The 22,701-nt window shown below is 42.4% G+C and overlaps 1 protein-coding gene across 3 annotated transcripts in view; it reads left to right on the forward strand.

Moving 5' to 3' along the window:
- The window catches only part of lepr (leptin receptor), a 44,457-nt gene extending 22,225 nt beyond the window's left edge, over positions 1 to 22,232 (forward strand). For all 3 annotated transcript variants that reach the window (XM_047587725.1, XM_047587723.1, XM_047587724.1), the window contains 19 exons: positions 1,207 to 1,259; positions 2,017 to 2,244; positions 4,810 to 4,930; positions 5,396 to 5,583; positions 7,880 to 8,028; positions 8,575 to 8,716; positions 10,724 to 10,884; positions 11,010 to 11,109; positions 11,378 to 11,477; positions 12,604 to 12,818; positions 13,120 to 13,274; positions 14,285 to 14,438; positions 14,660 to 14,742; positions 15,160 to 15,373; positions 18,173 to 18,376; positions 18,474 to 18,557; positions 18,912 to 19,005; positions 19,298 to 19,373; positions 19,873 to 22,232. In XM_047587725.1, coding sequence (XP_047443681.1) covers positions 1,207 to 1,259; positions 2,017 to 2,244; positions 4,810 to 4,930; positions 5,396 to 5,583; positions 7,880 to 8,028; positions 8,575 to 8,716; positions 10,724 to 10,884; positions 11,010 to 11,109; positions 11,378 to 11,477; positions 12,604 to 12,818; positions 13,120 to 13,274; positions 14,285 to 14,438; positions 14,660 to 14,742; positions 15,160 to 15,373; positions 18,173 to 18,376; positions 18,474 to 18,557; positions 18,912 to 19,005; positions 19,298 to 19,373; positions 19,873 to 20,799 — 3,448 coding nt within the window. In that variant the 3' untranslated portion in view covers positions 20,800 to 22,232. The remainder of the gene's footprint in view (positions 1 to 1,206; positions 1,260 to 2,016; positions 2,245 to 4,809; positions 4,931 to 5,395; positions 5,584 to 7,879; positions 8,029 to 8,574; positions 8,717 to 10,723; positions 10,885 to 11,009; positions 11,110 to 11,377; positions 11,478 to 12,603; positions 12,819 to 13,119; positions 13,275 to 14,284; positions 14,439 to 14,659; positions 14,743 to 15,159; positions 15,374 to 18,172; positions 18,377 to 18,473; positions 18,558 to 18,911; positions 19,006 to 19,297; positions 19,374 to 19,872) is intronic.
- Positions 22,233 to 22,701: the final 469 nt, after the last annotated feature.

Below are 22,701 nucleotides of genomic sequence, written 5' to 3' on the forward strand. Positions count from 1 at the left end.
CTCTGTCAAATAAAAACCTCATTTGGGTTATGCAGCTGCACCGTGCATCTTAATAACAGTGTGTCACACCTGTTTTGCTGTTATTTCACGTTGGCATTTCACTATGCCGTGTACACAGTCACAGACTTCACACCACATAGCAAAGGTTATTACTGAGGTTTGTCCTTGGTTTGCACCGTCATGTTAAATCATTCAGTATAGTGTGTAATGACTCATCATTTACATAATTTGAAGCAGAGAAGTCTTCATGTGCAAAATTGCGATAATACTGATCTTCAGTATTCCTAATGAAAAGATAATAAGCAATCTTAATGATAAACTAACTGTGAGAATATTGTGATCTCAATTAGTCCAGAGCCCAGTGGTTAGATTTGATGTACGATTTCATATCAGCAAACTTAAAGTCAATCTTTGGTTTTGAAGATAATGAGAAAATGTGTTACTCTTAGCTGAGTTTAAATCTTAGAGCAGCTGCTGCACGTGTATACTAGAGAGCACATGAGCAGCAAGGTATTTGAAATACATAAAGTTATGCAGCTGACTAAGCCTACGGAAAAAAGTTCAAAATATTCTTTTCAGTTTTAGTTACAGCACTGAATTATAGCCGGATAACTTAAATGAATGGATTTGGTGCTGATGAAAGAAAGGAAACGATCTGAACCACGGCTCCTGGACGAACAGAGCATAGTTGGCGTCGACCTCTTAGCGCTGCCGTGCCTAAAAAGCTGCTTGTGCCAATCACTGCTTCACCTGTGCGTCTAGTGTTGCGCCATCACAGGGCTTGCATCAAATGAGTCATCATTTCTGCCAAAGCATCGCTCAAGTCTTCCAGTGTGTGGTTTAACTGTAGCAGGTTCACTGGAATCTGTGTGATGACAGCACCATAGTGCACATACCTGCACCTCCCACTGCTTTCCCAGAATACCTGACCATTGTAAAGTTTCCGATCTGGAGATGAATTGTTTTACAGTATGTCGTAATCTGTTGAGATTTGCATTGCCTATCCCATTCACAGTGAATTCAAAATACACAAGAGATTTCACAAGACAGATCAAAGATACATCAGATAAGAGAGCTGGCTGCTAAAACTGATTACAGTTTATTATTGTTTATTGTTGCAGAAACTAAATTTCTCTTTCCTCCTGTTTTTATGCCCTCACCACTAACTGTCCATTTATTGATTACCCCCTCGATTTCTCTCTGCAGGGTTCGGTCTGTAATGTTGACAGTCCTGATGTGTATTTCCCTGGCTCCCCTTGGTGAGTGTTATCTCCCACAACCACGACACCGGTGGCTCTTGTGTTCTTGCTTAATTGCTCGCATGTGGAGTACAGAGAACAGAAACCACGAATGTAGGGTTTTCTGTTTAAACGTAAGACGCACTATGCTCTGAGTTTAATTTATAATGTTTAGGTTTCGACGTGATGTGAATAATTTTCTGGAGGGACATTTTGTCTGCGAAACAGACACCAGAGGTGCATTTGTGTAGTCTTAAACTAGTGCATCGGTTACAGACTCAGACATGGAAACTCTTGAGCTGTTAATACTATCTGATTGTTGGAGATTCAATATTTAACAAGGATTTGTGAACATAACAAAAATAATCCTCAGGGTTCTTTTCTCTTCTCTTCTCCTTAAATGACTGTCTAATGTAATTTTTATACAGATGACATACGCTTTTATATCATTCTTGTTAGGAAAAAAATATATGTTTTCAGAAATATTGAAGCTGTTTTAAAATCTGTTTGTGGCCTTTGGGGAGATCATAAATAAATTAAAGGCTAACTGGTCTGTGAATATTACACAACAGTGATATTATTTAAATGTTTTGAAGCACAAGAGATTTGAAACAACACATATGCAACTTTATTTATATTAGATTTAGAGTTATCACATGACAACAGGCAGATTTCCCTTATGCACGGCTATCTACTGAACTCTTTTGTGTGCCTTTCATCCTCAAAACACTTCATAAAATTCATTCTTTTTTATTTTCTCTTGCCTCTCCTTGAGCAGTGGTTCAGTGTTTGGAGCCTGATGATGGAGCCCCTCTACGTTCAGGTACCCGAGAACTTCCGTGGCAGGATGAGTTGTGCTGTGACTCACCCCCAGCCCACTTCAATCTGGAGGGAGGCAACGCGGACACATCGGAGACAAATCGCTCCGGTTCGAACCTCCCACACCAACCCCGCTGTACCTTCAGGAGCACGACAACTGAATCACGTCCTCATGAGCCCTATGGCGGTAAGAGCTTATGTCCACAGTGTTTGTCATAAAGTAAGCCTTGCTACACCCGTCCTTGTTGTTGTCCTGATTGGAGAAATTCTTTTGTCTGTACTACTGAAAAAAGATTGTCATATCTCGTCTCCTCTGACTCATTGTCATGAAGATCGATGTTCGTTTGAAACAACAAAACCTGGCAAACATAACAGTCCTTGTGCAACTTTCTAAAAGCATTTTATAAAGTGCAGGAAGGTTCCATAATAATTATTCTTATTAACATCAAGCCTTGCTCACATCTGGGTTTATTGCGGGGACATTCCCTTTTCAAATAACAGTCTCATGATGTGATTGAGATTTCTTCATTAGAAGCTCTATTTTCCCCATTAGACAGAGGAGATTCTTTATGTTATACACACACAAACTGATTCCTGCACATTTCTCATCCATCTGTGTACACACATGAAATAATGAGCAGTTGGATGCTTTGCTCAAGGGAACTCGTTCATTACACTCTCGTTCTTCCAAAAAACATAAGAATCTTCAATAGTTGTAATAGGAACAGAAAGAGAATAAAAAATAGTACTTATACACATAAAACTCCATGCAGTATACAAAACATATAATATTTCACACAACAAAACGTGATCATTCTGGTTCATTCAATTCATGAATCATTGAAGAAACCCAACATTGTCCAGGTATCACAAAAACAATGTTAACAATTAAAATCCTTAATTGTTACAGATAATCATATCTGTATCATCTACTATACAGTAACTGACTTTTTTTATTTAAAATTTTAAATCATTGCACCAACTGCACATACTCTAGTTAGGGTTAGGGATGGGGTTAGGGTTAGGGTTCGGTTCAGGGTTCTCTCAAAGACATGAAAGTTGGTATCGGACAGTCTTGGTTAGGTTAGTTAAATCTAAATAAAAGGGCATTTCTGTTATCACTCCCTAAGTTTGCCCTGTAAAGTTTGAGACCACTAGCGGTGCTAAAGAGCTACGTTCCTATAAGAGTCCTGTACTTACAGATGCACCATCGTCCCTTTCAGTGCTTGACTTTAAACGCTACCAGACAAAGAGTCAGCAGAGTAGGGACCCAAAAACTGTGCTCTCTCCCAATAAAACATTTAACGGTAGCGACAGGGTTTCTGCACATCGTGACTCCCGCTCATCGGAACAAACCACAGGGTTGTTCTGACACAGCCTCATGACTCGGCCTGCCGCACTGTCACTTGTCATTGATAGACTCATTACACTTTAACGGCTTTTCATTTGACGTACGTCCCGGCTGATGTCCCATGATCGGTTCGCATCATGGTACGGTATTTACCTCTCCTGTTATTTGCACAGCAGACTCAAACCACCTGCGTCTTTTTAATGTTTCTTTGCGAGGAAGACAAGTAAGGGTCATTAAGTTTAAACGGCAAACTGCAGCTAATTCACTGAGTCATAATTATAAAATGCTCTGTGGATATTATCCTTGCGGAGGTGAGGCAACGCTGAGGAAAGAGGAGGATTAGTTCGCCTGCATCCCTCTGTCACGGCTCGTGATGCACAAAAGCTCCCATAAGATCAGAAAACGGCAAAGTTAAAGAGCTGTGCCATGCCTCCTGGTAACTTTATGCTGCCTTTTGATAGTCAGGGGTGATTCAGATCTTGATGCACGCATGAAAATAAGTATCCACAGTGGACTGTAGCCGCGACTGAGTTTCAGAACAGTCATTTTGCATACGCGGTTAGTCATACCAGTTTTCATTCACCCGTTTTGTTATAGTACACATATTTTCTGAGGGCAAAGATGAATACTGCACGTTTGCCTGCGGTGCATGGCAGACACTGAGAGAAGGTGAAGGTTGAAATGAAAATTTGTGGACATTTTATGACTGTTTTCAACCGGTAGACAAGTGTTTTTGCTGGAGAAATCCAACCCTTTATCCATCTGAGTGGTATTACGACACACACCGAACAGGCATAACATTATGACCACCTTCGTAATATTGTGTAGGTCTCTCTTGTGCCTCCAAAACAGTTGTGACTCATTAGAGAATGGACATGAGCGTTCTGAGGGTGTCTGGTAACAGGATGTTGTTAGTGGGGGGGCCTCAGGGTCCTTGTGCTGTTTTAATGTTTTTTATGTGTTGTTCCTAAACTGGTTTGTCTGTGTCAGGCTGCATCCTGCTGTGGATGACTGCTGCCATTAAGGTGTGTCATTACTATGGGGTGGGGGTTCCTGGTCTGGTCTATGTGGGTGTTACATGTCTTAGTAACATCCACACGAATGAATGCCAGGTCCAAAAGTTTCAGAACATTGTCACAAAATGGTCAATGTTATTTACTTCTCCTGTTAGCGGTCATAATGTTATGCCTGATCAAATGTTTTCAACATTAGGGAAGGTTTATTCCTTTATTCATTTCATGACTAAACTACCAGGTAGCGGGGGCCATGTGAAGCAGATGAGACAGTTCCACAGTCTCATCACAGAGGCTCGGTTCTCAGAATATCAAGCAAAGACTTGTTCTCAGAAGCATTCATTAGGAGGCCACGCTCTTCTAACATGCAAATGTGATTTCTTGCCAGGAACCTGTTTGTACATCCAGTGCAGCATTGATGAAAACTGGGGCAATCTAACCTGTGATCTTCAGTCTAACGGCCAGTCCTCAGGCAGGCTGTCTGCTGGTCTCAGCTTACGGCGGCTGTTGTGAGTGTGATGCTGTTTTCTTTTAACTGTTTCATTGATGTTCTTTTTTTTTTTTTTATAGATGACTCGTTATGTGTGTGTTTTAGTCTGATCAGATCTTCCTCCAGTTCTTCCCCGAGGCTTTAAGCATGTGTGTTTGCTTTGATCAGCAGAGGGGAAGCTCTGTGAGACGCTGTGTAAAGAGAACAATTGACCACTGAACTACCACACCATCTGATAAGAGATGGATGATAATGAAAAAAAACAAACACACAAACGTCATACTCTGTTCTTTTCTGCGAAAGTAAACAACAATATTCACCTGAATGAGCTGTCTAGCTCATGTAATTTTCTCAGCACTAGCTGGAGACATGGGACTCCATGACAACCGATACAGTAGATAATCCCTGTCATGCTGATCATAATCTTAAAAACTCAACAAAAGTTCATAAGAATATATCGTTTGTTTCCTTCGTTTATTTCCAGGCCTGGAGAAAGAAACGACACAGAGGTGAACGGGGCTCCGTCTGATAATTCCGTCATTTGCGAAGCCGAGGATTCCTTCACGTGCTCTGTCGCTCTCAGCCCTGCAACGAGCGCCGTCGCCGTGGTGGCAGTCACCATCTCTGACGCCGTGGCTCCACCGGTTCTGCTCAGAGTTCCCGCTCGACCCGGTAAGACAGCAGGCTTTTTGGTGTCAATCTTTCATAACAGGAACATGGATTGTGTTTGACCCTGACAGAGAGTGTGACTGAAAGTAAAGCTCATCCGACCTGAGCGCCGTGCACTGGTCAGGTTAAAGCTGCAGGGAGTTGTGCTAGTTGCTCCTATTTTCCTGTTGTTTTTGACTGTCTCTTTTTTTTTTTTTTTTGAATTGCTATGATGAATGTACTGCGGGGATGCAACTGAACTGCAACTACCACATCAGTGATGATTTATAAAGCATTTAAAACTAGAGGTTTGACCAGACTTTAACAGACAGTGGTAACGGGAAAGTGTTTCAGACTCTCACAGAATAGCTTCTAAAGCCGGATAATATATTTTAGATGCACAACCTCTCTGCTTTAAATGCATTACAGTAAATGATCTAAGAATCGCCTCTTTTACAAGGTCATTGACATTAAAAATACGTTCGGCCTCGCATGACGCTAATACAAGTCCTCAGTGTTTTAAACACCAACGCATTCAAGTCTAATGATTCCGGACAGATAAGGAGAAGGGCTGTTATTCAGCCGTGATTGGCGGACGTGACTTGAATTCATCTGAGGAGCTGAGCCGTTGTGTGCGTGTGTGTTTATATATGGTACACAACGCTGAAGGTGTGAGATCTCCACAGCGATAGACGAGGACTTTCCATGCTGTGTTTGTTCAGTCGGACCTCTTTGGTTAAACCGACAGAGCAGAGCAGAAACTGAGGAGTGACTGTATGTTGTCCAAGGATGACTCTCCTCACGTGTCCATGTCTAAAAAGGCATCTGCACAAACACTCTCTTTAAATACAGTTTGTTTTGAGAGAGTTTTCTGCAGGATTTGCTTCTACTCCAGTACCTTTAATTCATTATGATTTATAGATAAAAACAGTTGTGGTCATTTTATGTCATTGTGCATTGTTGTAAATGTTTAAGCATCAATAAGAACAAACCAGTAATATAAAATATATGCTTATACAACTTTGAATGGTTCACATTACATTAAACATAAATTTACTTTTGAAATAAAGTCATTAAGGCATTTTGCAGCATTTTGTCAGAAATACGAAATTTATACTAAACTAAAATGTTAAACGTGTTTATGTGTTTTAAAGTAGGGGTTAAAAAGACAGTGAAAACTGTCTCAAGACAATGAACGTTAAAGTTGAAACGTAAAACAGAGAGATCTGAGTTGCTAGACTCAAGTGAAAACTGCCTCTGAGGGATTCAAGCTAAAGTTGTAACGTTAACTCCAGGTTACATGATATTTTGTTTTTGCATCATCAAAATATGTTATGAGCAGTTGTCTTTTGCTCTGTAACCATGGAAACTGACATCACTAGCCAGTACCATGGCGCATTCAGATTTTACTTAAAAATTAGCTTGAGGGCTTTGGAAGGCATGCAGTGACATTCTCTGTCACGTGTGCAGAAGAACTGTGCAGTTGGATGACACAATGACGATATTAGGAAAATAAGAGCACATATCTCTTCATATACTGTTGCGTGGGCTAATTAACCTCTCCGAAAGTGGGTAAAAGTGTTCCCAGTGTCTGATTTGAGAGCAGTCTGGAACTCAGATTCCTGACCTTTTACTCATGACGTTGAGCAATCTCTGTTCTCCCCGTAGGCGCATTTGTGGTTTTATCAGACTTTATAATCTCTGGCTGAATTAGTCATAACTAAATGATGAACCAGGATGTACTTGTTACCTGGAGCGCTGCGCTCGTCTCACTTCGGTGAACGACAGTGGAGAAAGATCCAGGTCGATGCCTTTGAGATCCTCCTGAAGCAAGAACTTTGAATCTCTTTTCATTAGCTCACACTATCACACTTTGGTAGAAGTGAATGGAAACATGCCATGTTTATCACGGCTGAGAAATGAAGTGAATCTTCTAGTTATGCGATGCGGGGGAAGTCAGCTACACATTTGTCACGACCTCTGTATTAAAGACGTGATTGATGCATTCATTTAATATTAACAATCCTGTCACAAGAGCATTGATAAGTTAATTTACAGCATTAGATGTCATGCTTCGTGTTCTCAGTGATGTAGAAAACAGCTCTAAAATAAGAGGCCTTGAGGTTGTACTGTTATGAGCTATAGGAAGAATATAATGCTCTTGCACTTGCTAGGATTTATTAATCACTGATGATGCAAGTTGACATTAGGAAGGATCAAAGTGGTGGTGGATGTCATCATTGTGAGCCATTACACAGATGTAGAGCGAATCGATGCTGTAGTGGAGCTCAAAGTGCAGAAATCTTGTCTTTTGCTGCAGAGAAACCGAGTCCTCCAGTCAACATCTCACACATTCAGACCATTGAAGGGGAGCTGATGTTACTCTGGGACGCGCCGCTGGACTTTAAGGCCGGCCCGCTGAGGTACGAGGTCCGGTACTCCTCCAACAGAAGCCACCCAGCCTGGCAGGTAAATGCTAAACCTTTAGTGATGATGTTGACAGACGATGCTTTGTTATCAATTAACCTGCATGTTTACATTGTGGAAATCTTGTGGAAAGAATGACTTTGCTTGAATATTGTTTTGTTACTGATAGACTAATTGTTGCAGCTCTGAAGAGACGATAACTTGAAGCCATGTGATCTGCTGCCCGCTTTTATCACTACATCAAAGACACACTTGTCTCAGTGATGCGTGTGATGTTTTAAAAGAGTCCGTCCGTGTAGGTCGTAAAGAATTCAGAAGAAGGAGAAGTTTAAAACAAGAAGCCCGCTTCATGGAAATACTCAGCCGTCTACATACAGTCTGGTTTTGTTTTGGCAGTCGTTCCAGTTGATGAGTCACCAAACGGCTGCCACCACCATGTTGTGATGATTCATTTAATTCAGTCATCGATCCCTGAAAGCAACACACCCTGCGCTTTCATCATGTGTGTGTGTGTGTGTGTGTGTGTGCGCGGTTGCTTCTGCATGTGTACATGTTGTTGATGTTTATTCTCCCCTCCACTGTCTCCAGGTGGTGACTGCACCTGGTGAGCGCAGGTTATCTCTAGACCCGAGGGCGGGACCTAACTACACCATCCAGGTCCGCTGCTCCGGCCTGAGCGCGCCTCCGCTGTGGAGCGAGTGGAGCGCACCATACCACATCTTTCTGCAAAGTAAGAACCACCTTTAGATGTTTATATGGAAAAACATGCACCGATCAGCCACAACATTATGACCGGAGACAGGAGAATACATCACTTTGACCGTCTCGACCAGACCAGTCACCTCCATCCCATAACAACGGCACACAGCCTGCCTAGATTTCTACAGTTTTCATCAATTCTGCACTGGATGTCCAAACAGGTGCCTGACAAGAAATCACATGTGCATGTTAGAAGATTGTGGCCTCCTACTGAATGCTTCTGAGAAAAGGTCTTCGCTTGATATTCTGAAAACCGAGCCTCTGTGATGAGACCATGGAAGTGTCACGTCTGCTTCACATGGCCCCTGCTCCCTGTTAGTTTAGTCATGAAATGAATAAAGGAATAAACCTTCCCCTAGTGTTGAACACACTTGTATATGTATACACTGATCAGGCATAACATTATGACCACTGACAGAAGGAGGAAATAACATTGACCATCTTGTGACAATACAGGGTTCTGCTGGGAAATGTTTGGACTTTACATTCATTCGTGTGGATGTTACTTAGACATGTAGCACCCACCTAGACCAGACCAGGCAGCCCCCACCCCATAGCAATGACACTCCGTGATGGCAGCAGGATGCAAACTGACACAGACACACAAACAAAAACGCTTTAGGTACAACTCAAAAACCATGAAAAACAACACAAGGGGTTGACCTGGCTTCTAAAGTCACTAAATCGCAAACTGATCAATTATCTGTGGGATAACAACAATAACAAACTCACTTACATAATCTGGCTCTGTTTGCTCTCAGCGATCCTGCAGTTGCCAAGTAGAATTGTTTTTGCAGTAAACATTTTATACCAGTTCTCCTTGGCAGCAGTTCCACCATCATTTTCTTGTCTCTGCGGCCGAGAATTCATGACCGAGTGAGTCACAGTCAAACAGTGACCTCGATTATCTCTCAGGCAGATTTATGCCAGTGCTGCACTATTAATAAGGAACCCAGGTCATTAGCCTCGGCCATTAACGAGGAACCTATCCCAGTATGGCTAATGTCAGGGAACCCGGAACTAGAGGTCGTCTTTAAGGTTAGTGATCGGTTTCGAGTCGTTAATCAGTGTGACGCGGTGGATGTGAAGCCGCCATCCCGCATAGCTGTGCATATGACAAACAAGCACTAAATAACGAAGCCAGTATTAGAAAAAAAGGTTTGAATGAATGTGTAATTCAAATTACAAGTGCATTGTTCGTGGCAGCTTCTTGTCAGATGGTTTAAAACTAACCTGAGCCTCACAGCACTTTATGAGTTTATGGTTTTGTTGTTATATTAGTTGAACGTGTGCTTACGTGCTGCTACACACACACACACACACACACACACACATTTTCCATAAGACTGCTGCTCTACTGTGTGTCACTGGACCTGTGTGTGTCTGTGTGTGTGTCAGAGGGTTAAGTTTACAGCAAGCACGTTGAAATGAGCGACACAAACTTCTCTCAGGCGAAGTAAAGTTTAAAAAAAAAAGTCGAATGGAATGAAAGTTTTGGTGAAGGAGAGTTACAGAAATAACAATTCATCATGTGAACACAATACATCATGCACGTCACACAGATGTATTCACAAAAGTTTCTCTGATTTGCGGATGATTCACGATCCTTTTTTTGGCGGAACGGTTACGTCTCCCCAGATGTTTTTTGATTGGCTGCATGAAAGGAGGTGGTTAGATAAAATAAGCATTCAAAAAAGAAATCCCTGAAAAAGTTTTTTTTTTACTTTTGTACACATGGAAATCTGTGGGGTGAATGATGATGAGTCAGCCGTTTGTTCTCCATCAGAGCTTTTGTCTTAGTCTCCTTTATTGCTCTTGACAGCCGACTCTACATTCTGAAAATGTCTGTTCCTGAAGGGCCTGTCACGTAGAAACAACAGCAGATTCAGGAGTGAGTCTTAGAGTGATGCCATTAATTACAAAAAAAAGTTTTTCAGTATTGTCTTTCTATCTTTTTCTTTTTTTATCGTGTGCGCAGCGGTGAGCTACATCCCCGAGAAGATCGTGGTGCGGCCCGGGGAGAACGTAACGGTGTATTGCGTGTTCAACAACCGCAGCATCAACGCCAGCACGGCCGCGTGGAAGCTCGACCTCCAGCAGCCGCTTCATCCCAGCCAGTACCACTCAGTCAATCCCTGGGTATGATGCAACTCCTCGTGCACAGCTGCGTGCGATCCTGGGATTTTTTTCCAAAAGGAAGTCAAATGACTCCCAAAATAGGCATTTAGAAAAGCACAGTCCATTTTTTTTTTAACCCACTCTAGGTCAGCCGGATCACAATGCAGCCTTCGGCGAATCGGATGTACGTCTTGCTGAGTTGTCCGCAGAACTGGAGCAAACCTTACAGCCAGATCTTCGTAGAAGGTGAGCTTTACCGCAACAATGAGACGAAACACTAAGCGGCGTATCGCCACTGCTGTTACACATCTGGAACTATCAACGAATGGCGTTGAAGTTGTTGTTTAGTTTCCTCCCTTCAGTGGACAAAGACAGGAAAGAGATTGGCGATGTGTAACCACACAACAATGTGAACCGAAATACACCCAATCCCACAGCACAGAGTCTGCCTCACGTCAGCTTTACATATTAATCGACCCTCATCTCTCACGCGCCTCTGTCTTGTGTGTTTCAGGGGCTTTCATCAATATAACGTGCAAAACCAACGGAGACCTGGACGCGATGGACTGCAACTGGAAGAACAAGGAGAGGACGACGCTCGAACTGAAGTTCAAGTAAAGCGGCGTTTAATACACATCACTTTTTAAACACACAAAGGGCGTATGTAAACACTCATTAGACAATGTGCAGGGTGAGGGCCTGGGAGTCACCGACCGCAGTGTACCAGAGATCGCATTCGCTGGTCACACCCAGGAAATACTTAACGTCCAATCCTGTCCGCACATTCGCAATACCAGGAAGTTTCTTTCAGCAGCCAACTCAGTGTGTGTGTGTGTGGGCTCACTGACTAGAACAGGAAGTCCCTACACACATTCGAGGACAGTGATAGCTGACGGATTAATGTACACCGATCAGGCATATCATTATGACCACCTTCCTAAAATTGTGTAGGGCTCCCTTGTGAATCCAAATCAGTTCTGACTTGTCAGAGAATGGACATGGGCCTTCTGAGTGGTCATAATGTTGTGGCGGCTGTCACTGACTCACGCAGTTAGCTTGAATCCTTCTCTTTATTTTCTACTTTTCCTTGTTTACTTCCCCCCCCCAATCCCCCAACACTGTACACAAAGAAGACAAAATACTGTAAATTTGACAAAACAAAAGCTGTAATGTTTAAGATTACTTTTGATTTTGTTCATTGTTATATTCATTCGTCCTCTATAGTAATAACATTGCTGAGCTCTGGGTACACAGTGATGGAAAAAGAGTGGAAATTGTTCCGTTTATTGTGGGATTTTAGCTCCACATTTCACGTGTGCTGGCTAAACTGAGGCTGCTTATTTCTTGGAGCCATTACTTTGTTCCCAGATTTTGTTTTTCCGTACACACAGTCAAAAAAGGGAAAGAATACTTGAGATCTGGGCTATTGAAGTGAAGACTGGGAAAAAAACTAGGTTGAGGAGGTTCTCAGCAATTTAGAGTTTGTAATAAGAATTGGTTTGACAGCAATTACATGAGTGGTTGATCGAGAATGTATCAAATTATGAATGGTTATGCTAGAAACTCTAGACGCTAGAAAGCTGCCAGCTGATTAGGGAGGAAGCAAGAGTTGTGAATGAGCGAGGACAAAGACAGTCTTCACGATTTAACTTAATCTTTATTCGTTATTCAGTTATTCTTCATGCACAGCTGTTTTGATCGCACCGCATTAAGCTCCTTTGCCTTTTTCCCTCATGGCAGGTGGGCTGACCTGCCGTGCGACGTGATGCAGGAGAGGGAGCGAGCGGGTGAGGAAGTGGGGGAGATGGGGCCCGCATGCAGCCAGGTCAGGCCCAAGCAGAAGACCTGCACCATCTACCCTCTGAACATGAACTGCTACAAGCTGTGGCTGGAGGTCCCGTCCAAACTGGGCCGCATCAGCTCCAAACCGGTCTACCTGTCACCCGTCGATCACGGTAGGAAAGAGGGAGTTGCGTGTGGAGAACATCACCAGTAAATCAGTGACCACAGCTTATATATTAATCTATGAAGCTGAAATTAAAGAAATAAGAAATATATTTCTTAAAATAATAAGTTTGCCACATTTTTTATTATTCATTTACTAATGGAAAACAAATTTTTTAACTCACTGGTTTGATCTTCAAATGAAATGTTCTATACAGGGGTCCTTCCATAATTCATCTGAATATTAAGTGTAGCAACTAGAGTGTTGTGAGACTAAATTAAACTATGTTGCCCTCTTCACCTTCCCTGCAGTAAAACCCAACCCACCCACTAATGTGAAGGCAGTGAGCCAGAGCAGTGGCGTCCTGAAAGTCACTTGGAAGCCTCCGCCTCTCCCAGTCCAAGGGGTCCAGTGTCAGTTTCGGTACTACTTGCCGTCCTCTCTGAGAGCCCAGCCAGACTGGAAGGTGAGTTTAACCAAAACGGTCTTTTAGAAAAGGTCCGGCCAGTTAGTGCTCTAAGATCCCGGACCCTTTTCTAAATCCAGTTATACGAGCGCTGCCACCTCCTTCTCGGAGTATACACAACAAACAGTGATCCATTGGGAAACTGTTGGACGTGACATTTGTGTGGATGTGACACCCCCACCTGTAGCAATGACACTCCATGATGGCATCAGCCATCCCCAGCAAGATGCAGCCTGACACGTGCACACACACAAAACGCACAAAATACAACTCAAAAAACATAAAAAAACAAAAAAAACACAAGGTGTTGACCTGGCCTCCAAATTCACTAGAACCCAAACTGTTCAAGGCCCCTCTACTCAACCCGTAGGAAACCAAAGGCCCCCCTCATAACAACATTGTGTTACCAGACACCATAACACACCCTCAGGAGGCCCATGTCCATTCTCTGATGAGTCACAGCTGTTTTGGAGGCACAACTGAGACCTACACAACATTAGGAAGGTGGTCATAATGTTATGCTTGATCGAGGTAGACACTGCTGCGTAAAGGAATGAGAGCAAATTCCCCCATGAAGGATCATTAAAGAGAAGTTAAAAAAGAAACACAAACTCTAAATATCTATTTCGAGTATCCATGTATTGTCGAGGCTCATTTACCATATTTTTTTCAAAAAAAGAACCTATATATTTTTGTAAATGTGCACTTTTTCGTTAAACTGCAAACAAACAAATCAGAAACAAGCCTTAATTTTGCTAAAATGACAAAGGGGCACTGTGCCATGACCTCGCTGTACATGATCCTTATAAGACTCTGTTCCGGTCCCCTGAATCATTCTCTAGCAAATTGAAAACATGTTATTGTTATCAAATGCATCCTCTTCTCCAGGTTCGCTCATAATGACAAATGAGGAAATAATTTTATCTATTTCCTCTGGCAAAGTTTTTTTTTCCATTAGTGGCATTTTTTTTTTCTTTCATAAATGAACTCGAAAATTGTAATTTCCGTAGGTCCAGAGCTCGGTGCGCGTTCCCTGGGCGGAGGCTGCGGTGCCGGACATGTGCCGGGTGTATGTGGTCCAGGTGCGCTGCATGCACACCAACGGCACCGGCTACTGGAGCGAATGGAGCGACTCCGTCTACTCCACGGCACAAAACAGCAGAGGTAAGACACTGGTCGTTTCCAGCAGCACTAACCCCTTTTTAAAATAACCTCGATGCAGCTTGATTTCTGATGGAACCTTTCAGGTCACATCTGACCTTGAGCGAGTTTTGCTCTAATGGAGAACACACAAACAACATCATCTCCATCACAAACACAAAAAGCAGCAGAGCGGCAGAAGCTTATCGTGTGATCTAATGCTTGTTGACTGGTCTCCTCCTCAGTGCCGGAGCGTGGCCCCAATTTCTGGAGAATCCGTCGAGATGATCCGCAGAAAAACCAGTCGAATATCACTCTGCTGCTTGAGGTAATTAAAGAATTCCACCTCACAGCCTCAAATAAATGCAGTTATTCCTCAGCTTTGGGCAACGTTTGCACAGAACTACAAAGCCCGGCTGTTAAAAACTAGATTTGGGCTAAAGGCTGTTACATACTCCACGAGAAGTGTGACAGATTAACAGGCACAGTGGGAACATTAGCATCCGCATGGCTGCTTTTCTGCATTGGCCACACCCACTTCCAATTTCTGACCAATCACACCATAGTTGCTGGACACTTCAGGAGAAAAAAAGTTCTGCTCGGTTGTTGTGTCAAGAACAAGCTACGAGAACAAATTTCTCGCGGAGTATGTTAACAGCCTTAGGAGTTGCACATTTTTGGTTTTCATAATTACTTCACTGACAATAAAGGAGTTTCGTTATCTTATTGTTACTTTGTCCTCCAGCATCTCCCAGTGTCAGGGAGCTCCTACTGTGTGGACGGATTCATAGTGGAACACCACACCTCCAGCGGCTCGGTGACGAGGCAGCCGATCGAGCTGACGTCCTCCTACAGCTTTGAGTGGAACCAGGAGCATCAGACTGTGACCGTGGAGGCCTACAACAATCTGGGGAGCTCCGCTAGCAACGTAAACATGACGCTGGAGAGACAGCCTAAACGTGAGTCCAACAGCTAGTGTGAGAAATCAGAACTCCACGTGTGAGGAATTTGTTGTAGCGATTAGAACAACACATACATCTGGAAAATCAAGCAATAAGGAAGTATGCAAAAAATATAGAGGATAAACTGTACATATTGTGCATTAGGAAAGTGAGCATTGATTAACAAATAAGGTGTATTACTGCAGCACATGATATTGTCCTTCATTTGTTTTAATCCGTCTGATTTAAGCCACTGATTATATTGGAGGAACATTTGGAGGAATTTCAAGACTTAGAAACCAGGAGATTATTAGTTAAAAACAAAACATAACAGTGATTAATATCTGGATGCACAACAAGACAAATATTACAAAATGTTACACAAACCAGAATTCAGTGAAATACAGAAATGTTCTCATGGCCTCATGGATACAATAAAACATCCATATTCGGTAATGTCAACACACATTTTAAATTGCTTCTCTGCGCCTCTCGGTGCCTCTCTGTGACGTTTAGAGGCATGTTTTCATGTCAATGGCAATAAGAAGGGCTAAGATAATCTGTCGGTGGTTTAAAGTCACGCAGTTGTGCGGAGGCAGCAGTGAAGATCAGAAGGCATCATTCTCAGGTCAAACATGATCTGTAAGGTCCACCTCCTGCATGAACCCTGAGTTCTGCTTTGTTGTCTTGTGATAATGTGTATGTTGACCAGTACTTGAATCAGCACTTACGTTGTAATGGTCTAAATACATGTTGACATTTGTTTACCACTTCCACAAGGGCAAGGATCCATATGGTTTTCCTATATGACAGTTAATTTCTTTTGAAAAAACTCCTCTTATGTCCTACACTCTAGGATGTCAAATATATCAGTAAGTGCCCTAGAAAGGGTTAAACTGATGGGGTTTTTTTTGCGCTTTGAGAAAATAAAACTACTAGTCTGTAAGGTCGAGATGAGTGGAAAACAGTCCCCAAGATTCACGTCTTCGCGCTGCTCAAATTTACTGGAAAGAACAAGGTGGAAGGTGGTAAGTGGTTTTCACTTGAAGAAAAAAATCGATCACTTTCAGGACGATGATCCAACTTACTGGATATAGACCCTTTTTTTCTATTTCTATTTTTTTTTTTTAACATTTCTTGGAAACATCCTGTTTTTACTTTTTAAACATGTTCTTTTTTCATATATTAATTGGCCTCTATGACTAGTTTGCCCTGCTGGATAACACATGTGCAACAAATGTGCAAGAGAAATAAGCAGCCACTCACTAAAGCATACACTCAAAATTTGCATCTCTGTAGAGGCCATAAAAGCCCTGATTGAGGCTGCGCAACCATTACCTTTAATGCAGGAAGGACTAATGTGAGAGCTCAAAACAGGGCTAAGGTTCATTATTTAATGTGTGTGGATGACATTTCCATGTCTCGATCCCACTATTTAGGACTCAGAGACTAATATCTGACAGGATAAAAACCTTTTCCGTCATTCATGTCAGCCATTTCTATCATTTTCCAAAGAATGCTCTTTGTTAGATGTTTTCTCATTTGTGTTAGAGAGCACGTCTCTAAGTAGCAGCTAAACAAAAAAACTGTTCACACTGAGGGAAACCATTTAACAGCCGATTCACATGTCGCCCACGATGGTTGATAGAGTTCAGAAGTGGGCGAAAAGAAAAGTGAATACTGGACTTAAATTCATCAGGCGGAAACAATTACTCTAAATGAATGCGTCAGTGTGTGTAACACGTTTACTATAGAAGATGATGATGAGTACATTTCGTATTTTCAAGTTGTTTTTGGTTCTAAGAAGTGGTCTATAATAGACAAACCTTATGCAGGTTTGAGTCATTTTTTAGGGTGGAACCGCTTTCAAAAGTGAATTTAATAACAGATAAGACTTAATTTATTCCTGTGGGGAAATTAAAGTGTTTCAACAGTGAACAACATAATGGTGAGACAAGAGAAACTAGAAATAAAAAATTTATATGTTAAAGTTACAAAACAAATACAAAATAGCTAACCAACTATTACTATTTATAGTTTCTGAAAAACAAACTAATGTTAACCTCCTGAGACCCAAGCATTTGTTTGTAATGCAGTAGTTTTTGGAAAAGACAGGGATTATTTCAATGTTTATTACAATTTAAGTCATCGTCCTCAAAAACTCCCCTTTACAGCAAATGTAGTTTGAGCAGACTTTCATTTTTCCACATTTAAGTGCAGATACACACATATCTAATGTGCAGGTGTGTCTATTGCCCAAAACTGACACAATAACAGGGTAGATTAGTGAGACACATGTGATAAACCACAAGAGGCCACTTCAGCTTAATCTGGGTTGTGTCAAAAGGTAAACTCAGATGAAATTTGCTGCTTTGCACCAAGCAATTTTTTTTTCGGTTTCAGTGAGAACATGCAGCTGTTGTAGAGGAAGAGAAACCACGCTAGCCTCTTCTAAAGGTTTATTTGTTTACATGTACATATGTGGCACAGCACCATCCCAAAGTTAACCTCAGCTGGTAGTTAGAGAGTTGGCAGCAGTGGCGTCATTTAGCCTGTTAAGCCCCCCTAAATAGTTTGGTGTTTTATTAAAAAAAACAACAACAACAAAAAAAACATTTTAATAAAATAATGCCGACAAATTCAACATGGGGGCTAAGCCTCCCCTGTCCTTTAAGCCTAGTGACGCTCCTGGTTGGCAGCATAGATATTAATATATTGGTTTTAAATGGAGAACTTCCAGATGTTCTGTTCCAAGAACCACACAAGCAGAAGTGACCTGGCAGGATTGTTCTCATTCAGTTCCCCTCTGCTCTGCAGGCCGCTGCGTCCGTTCTTTCCACGTGATGGTTATCAACAGCACCTGCGTGTCTCTGTCATGGAGCCTGTCGGATAACAGCTCTGTGCCTCTGTTCATGGTCGTCCAGTGGTCGTCGCAGAGGCAGCAGGACTCCGAGGACTTTGACCAGAGTGGAGAAACGTGGGCGAGACTTCCCTATACCGATTCCCCCGTCTACCTGAGAGGTGGTACATTCTCTTGTCCGTCTTGTCATTTCTGAGTTTAACTTCACGTTTCTAGAAAAGCGAACTAACCTGGAACCATTTTGATGTGTCATGCCAGGTGAATTCTTTGGCTCTGAGGATTACGGCTTCCACCTGTACCCAATATTCGCTGAGGGAGAAGGGGAGCCAGTCTACACTTTAGGTAAGCTCACTGGCTGGATCGGTGTACACATCGGTCAGCCACATCATTACAACCAGCATCTTGTGACATAGCAATGACACTCCTCGATGGTGGGCACATGAAAACGGTTTAGGAACAACTCAAAAAAGAGGAAAAAACAGCAAAAACCTCCAAAATCACTATATTTATCAACTATCTGTGGGATGAACTGGAACCTCAGGGGCCTCATGTCCATTCACTGATGAGTCACAACTTTTGAGGCACAAGGGAAATCTACACAATATTGAGGCACTGTAACATTAAAGTGTTCATGAATGACACAGTGCCAACACACCAACTAACCGTGGCCTGATGTGTATTTTCCGACTGTTACAGCTACCAGAGGAGATCCCGCAGCCTACATGATGCCGATGATCTTCTCCTTCCTCACCATCATCCTGTTTATCACCCTGGTCCTCTCTCAAAACCAGTAAGAGCTGAAAACGCCTCTAGTATTTGAGAAGAATGAATGATGTTGAAAATAACCAACATAAAAGACACTCTCAGCCTTAGCTGCACAGCATCAGTGTTCAGAGAGGTTGTGTGTGTTTTTCCTCAAATGGGACCCCAGCGAGAAGTGATAAATGATATTAATCTTTCGGGTGCATTAGGGGTGTGACATTAAAGATGTTAGGAAGTGAGGATATTGCACAAGAGAGAGGAGGGGATCGGAAGTGTTTAGGCAGTGTTTGCAAAATGAATATCTCTTGTTTAATTTCCAGGATGAAAAGGTTTGTGTGGAAGGACGTTCCCAACCCAAAGAAATGCTCGTGGGCTAAAGGAGTAGACTTCAAAAAGGTAAAAAATAAGTAAATAAATAAAAATTCAAGTCAAAAATGTTTAATGTGATGCTCTTTAATATGAAATATTATTCATAGTATGGTATGACATTTGGTAAATTAAATTGACGACAAAACTCTACACACATTAAATTACATTAAAGCTAATCAGCTCCTTCATGTTAAATGCAAATATGAGGGGAATCAGTCTTGTCATACCTTTGCATTGAGCATTGTTTCTAACACGCTGACCGATTAAACATCTTAAACCTTGTAAGTTATCTGTCGATGAGTGTTTTTTATCTAGTACAAGACCGAAGCATGACAGGCAATAGGCCAGCAATCTGTAACTGTGGAGACGAATGCTAATTAAAAAAAAAACAAAAAAAACAATCAGTTAATCCTCTTAACCATGTCTTATTGTGGTACAGCTTTATTGTCGTGTTCACGTACTTTTACTCGTGTCAGCTCATAATCTGAAAACAAACAGTGACTTCAACCATTGTTCATGTCTCCAGATGGACACCTTTGACCACATGTTCAGACCTCCAGAGGGTCTTCAAGCCTGGCCGCTGCTGCTCCCCACCGAGAACATCTCCAAAGTCATCATAGTGGACAAAGCTCTGACCACAGCCCTGATCCAAAACCCGCTCGTCCCCCTGACCCCTGACCTTGACGCTCCCTTAGCTATGTCCTTATGTCCTGGGAGAACCGAGCAGGCTGTGGATTGTGAGACATTCCTGGGTGTTGTCCCGTCCATAGCCATTAACCAGGATTCTTTAACCAATTCAAGCTCAATAATAGATGAACTGCAGCCAGTGGATCCCTCGCTGGACCTTCGTCCAGGTAGCACTGACAGCTCTGCACAGTCGTCCGTCACGTACTCCACCGTGCTGCAGTTTGATCCGAAGCAGGACCAGCAAAACTTTCATCTCCGCTTTAAGGACGGCAGTGGCAGCAGCTCCAGCGACGAGGGCAATTTCTCCGCCAACAACTCTGACATTTCCGCATCCCTCCACGGCGGCATGTGGGAGCTGGACAGCTGCTGCAGCAGGGAGATGGACGACCCGAGACACTCCGGCTCCTACAACTCCGTGGAGGAGCTTTCCGAAACCTCGGAGCAAGAGGACGAAGCGGAGGCGAGGCAGGAGAAGGTGCTGTATTATCTACGAATGGAGTATCCGGCAGAGGAGGAGGAGAGCGAAGGGGAAGAGCAGAGCAGAGAGGAGACAAGATCTGAGCTTCTTAAAAAGGCTGCTGTGGACAGGCAGGACTGCTCCGCCGAGTCAAACCCTTTGCTCGGCTACGAGGACTCGAGTGAGCCCGGCGAGCTGCTCTCAGCGCCGCCATGCGCCTTCACCTCGCTCTACCTGCCTCAGTTAAGTACTGCTCCATGCACGAGGCAGCTCATAGTTCAGAACCAAGACAGGAGCAGCGAGCCGTGATTGAAATGCGCACCATTAAAAGTCTGTCGCGTCGTAAGCTGCGCCATGATCCAGCATTTACCAAAGCCGATTTGCATCTGTTCCTTCAGACACAGTGAGGTGCGGAGCTGGAAAACGCGTGAATACCTCAACTGATTTGTGGCTGCAAATTGATGTTCATCAGTGCTGCTATTGTGTTTTGTGGAACGAGACATCAGGAGGGCACAAGCCTAATGAGTAGGCATTTATTTATTTCTTTACTTGGGCTTAAAAACCCAGATCCTACTGTGCCACACTGCCGTTTTGCAGAATATGCCACCGATGCAGGAGCTTTGGCTGAGAATGAGTGTAAAGAGAAAAAAAAAAAAGCAGGCCGCTCAAGAAGCGTGTAGCTGTTCAGAAAGGGAGAAATACGGGAGGCAGGCTTTTTGTGGCTTCATACATCCTATAGCACAACGTAAAATGTACGCAGCATATTCCACAAGAGGTTGTACCACATTCACTGCCATCATTTGCTACCATCGTAATGTGGAAAACTGGTTATTTCTGCTACGTTTAAGTAGAAGCTGAAAAAGGCTCAGAGAAAATAAAGAGATGCTCTGCGAGAAAGAGGCGATGCACGATTCTGCAGTTTGGGTTTTCTCAAAGTGTCTTTAACCTCCTGTGACCTAAGCATTTGTTTGGAATGCATCTTAATTTCTTTAAGATAAGATTGTCATCTTTACGTATTTGGGATTAGCAGGACCTAAGTATGAGAAAAAAAGCATCTTCCTTGAACTGGAAGTAGTAAAAAAATGTGTTGACGCAGGGATTATTTCACTGCATATTACAATTTGAGTGTACCAAAATATGAAACTGTGTATTTTAATGCAAAAACACAATTTGGAAACAATGAAATCCCAACAATTGTATTAACCCTTTGCCACCAACATGGCAGACAAAAGTGTCCCCTTATGAGGACAAAAGGTCTAAATAAAGCAGCTGCCACAAACATAAGACATGGCGTCGTCATATGGACGCCATGTAGGTCTAAGGAGTTCAACAATGAAGGCAACACTTCAAAGCTATCGTTACGTCTAAATGAAAACCAGCTGATGGCAACAAGGTCTGTAGACGGTGAGTAACAGCAGGTGATCTTTGGACACATCCCCAGGCAGCTTGTACATTAACATCTGCATGGACGAACTCACCCGCCAACCTCGAGCCTTTTCTTTTTGTGCTGTAATGTATTTGAGACTTGGTTACAGTATGTGAAATGTGATAGCTATTTTTTTGTCCGTTCTTGGTCACTTGACATCGACAATGTCTGTATTCTGAAAACAAAAAAAGAATGTATATTTGAATCCAGGCAAAATTAAAAATAATGAAAATCTAGAAACCTGACTGGTTTAGATTATTCTATATGGAGGTCTTTTGTCTATTTTTCATGGCAAAAAATAAAAGTATTTATTGTGCGTGCTTGTGTTTTTTTCTTTCCACAGGGGCACGACACTATTAGTAAAGTGTTACATGATTAAAATGCAAGAAAGGAAACAAGTAAACAGCTTCTGCTCCTTTACAAAGTGAAAGTTTTAATTTTACTTTTTTGGTGAAGTTTTCAACTCTTTACGTTTAATACTGGTTTAGCATTTTTAAATATTCCATGAATGGTTGGTTATATACTTAGTGTGGGTGTACAGAAAGAAATTTAACAGTAAATGTGAAGGCACAGAAACAGACTCAACATTACAGAATACACCGATCTGCCACAATATTAAAACCACTGACAGGAGAAGTAAATAACATCTTGTTCAATGTTCTGCTGGACCTGGCATTCATGTGGATGTTACTTAGACATGTACCACCCACCTAGACCAGACCAGACACCCCCACCCAATAGCGATGACATTCTTTGATGGCAGCAGGATGCAGCCTGACACAGAC

The sequence above is a fragment of the Mugil cephalus genome, chromosome 6 (assembly GCF_022458985.1).
Source record: "Mugil cephalus isolate CIBA_MC_2020 chromosome 6, CIBA_Mcephalus_1.1, whole genome shotgun sequence".
NCBI classification, from domain to species: Eukaryota; Metazoa; Chordata; class Actinopteri; order Mugiliformes; family Mugilidae; genus Mugil; species Mugil cephalus.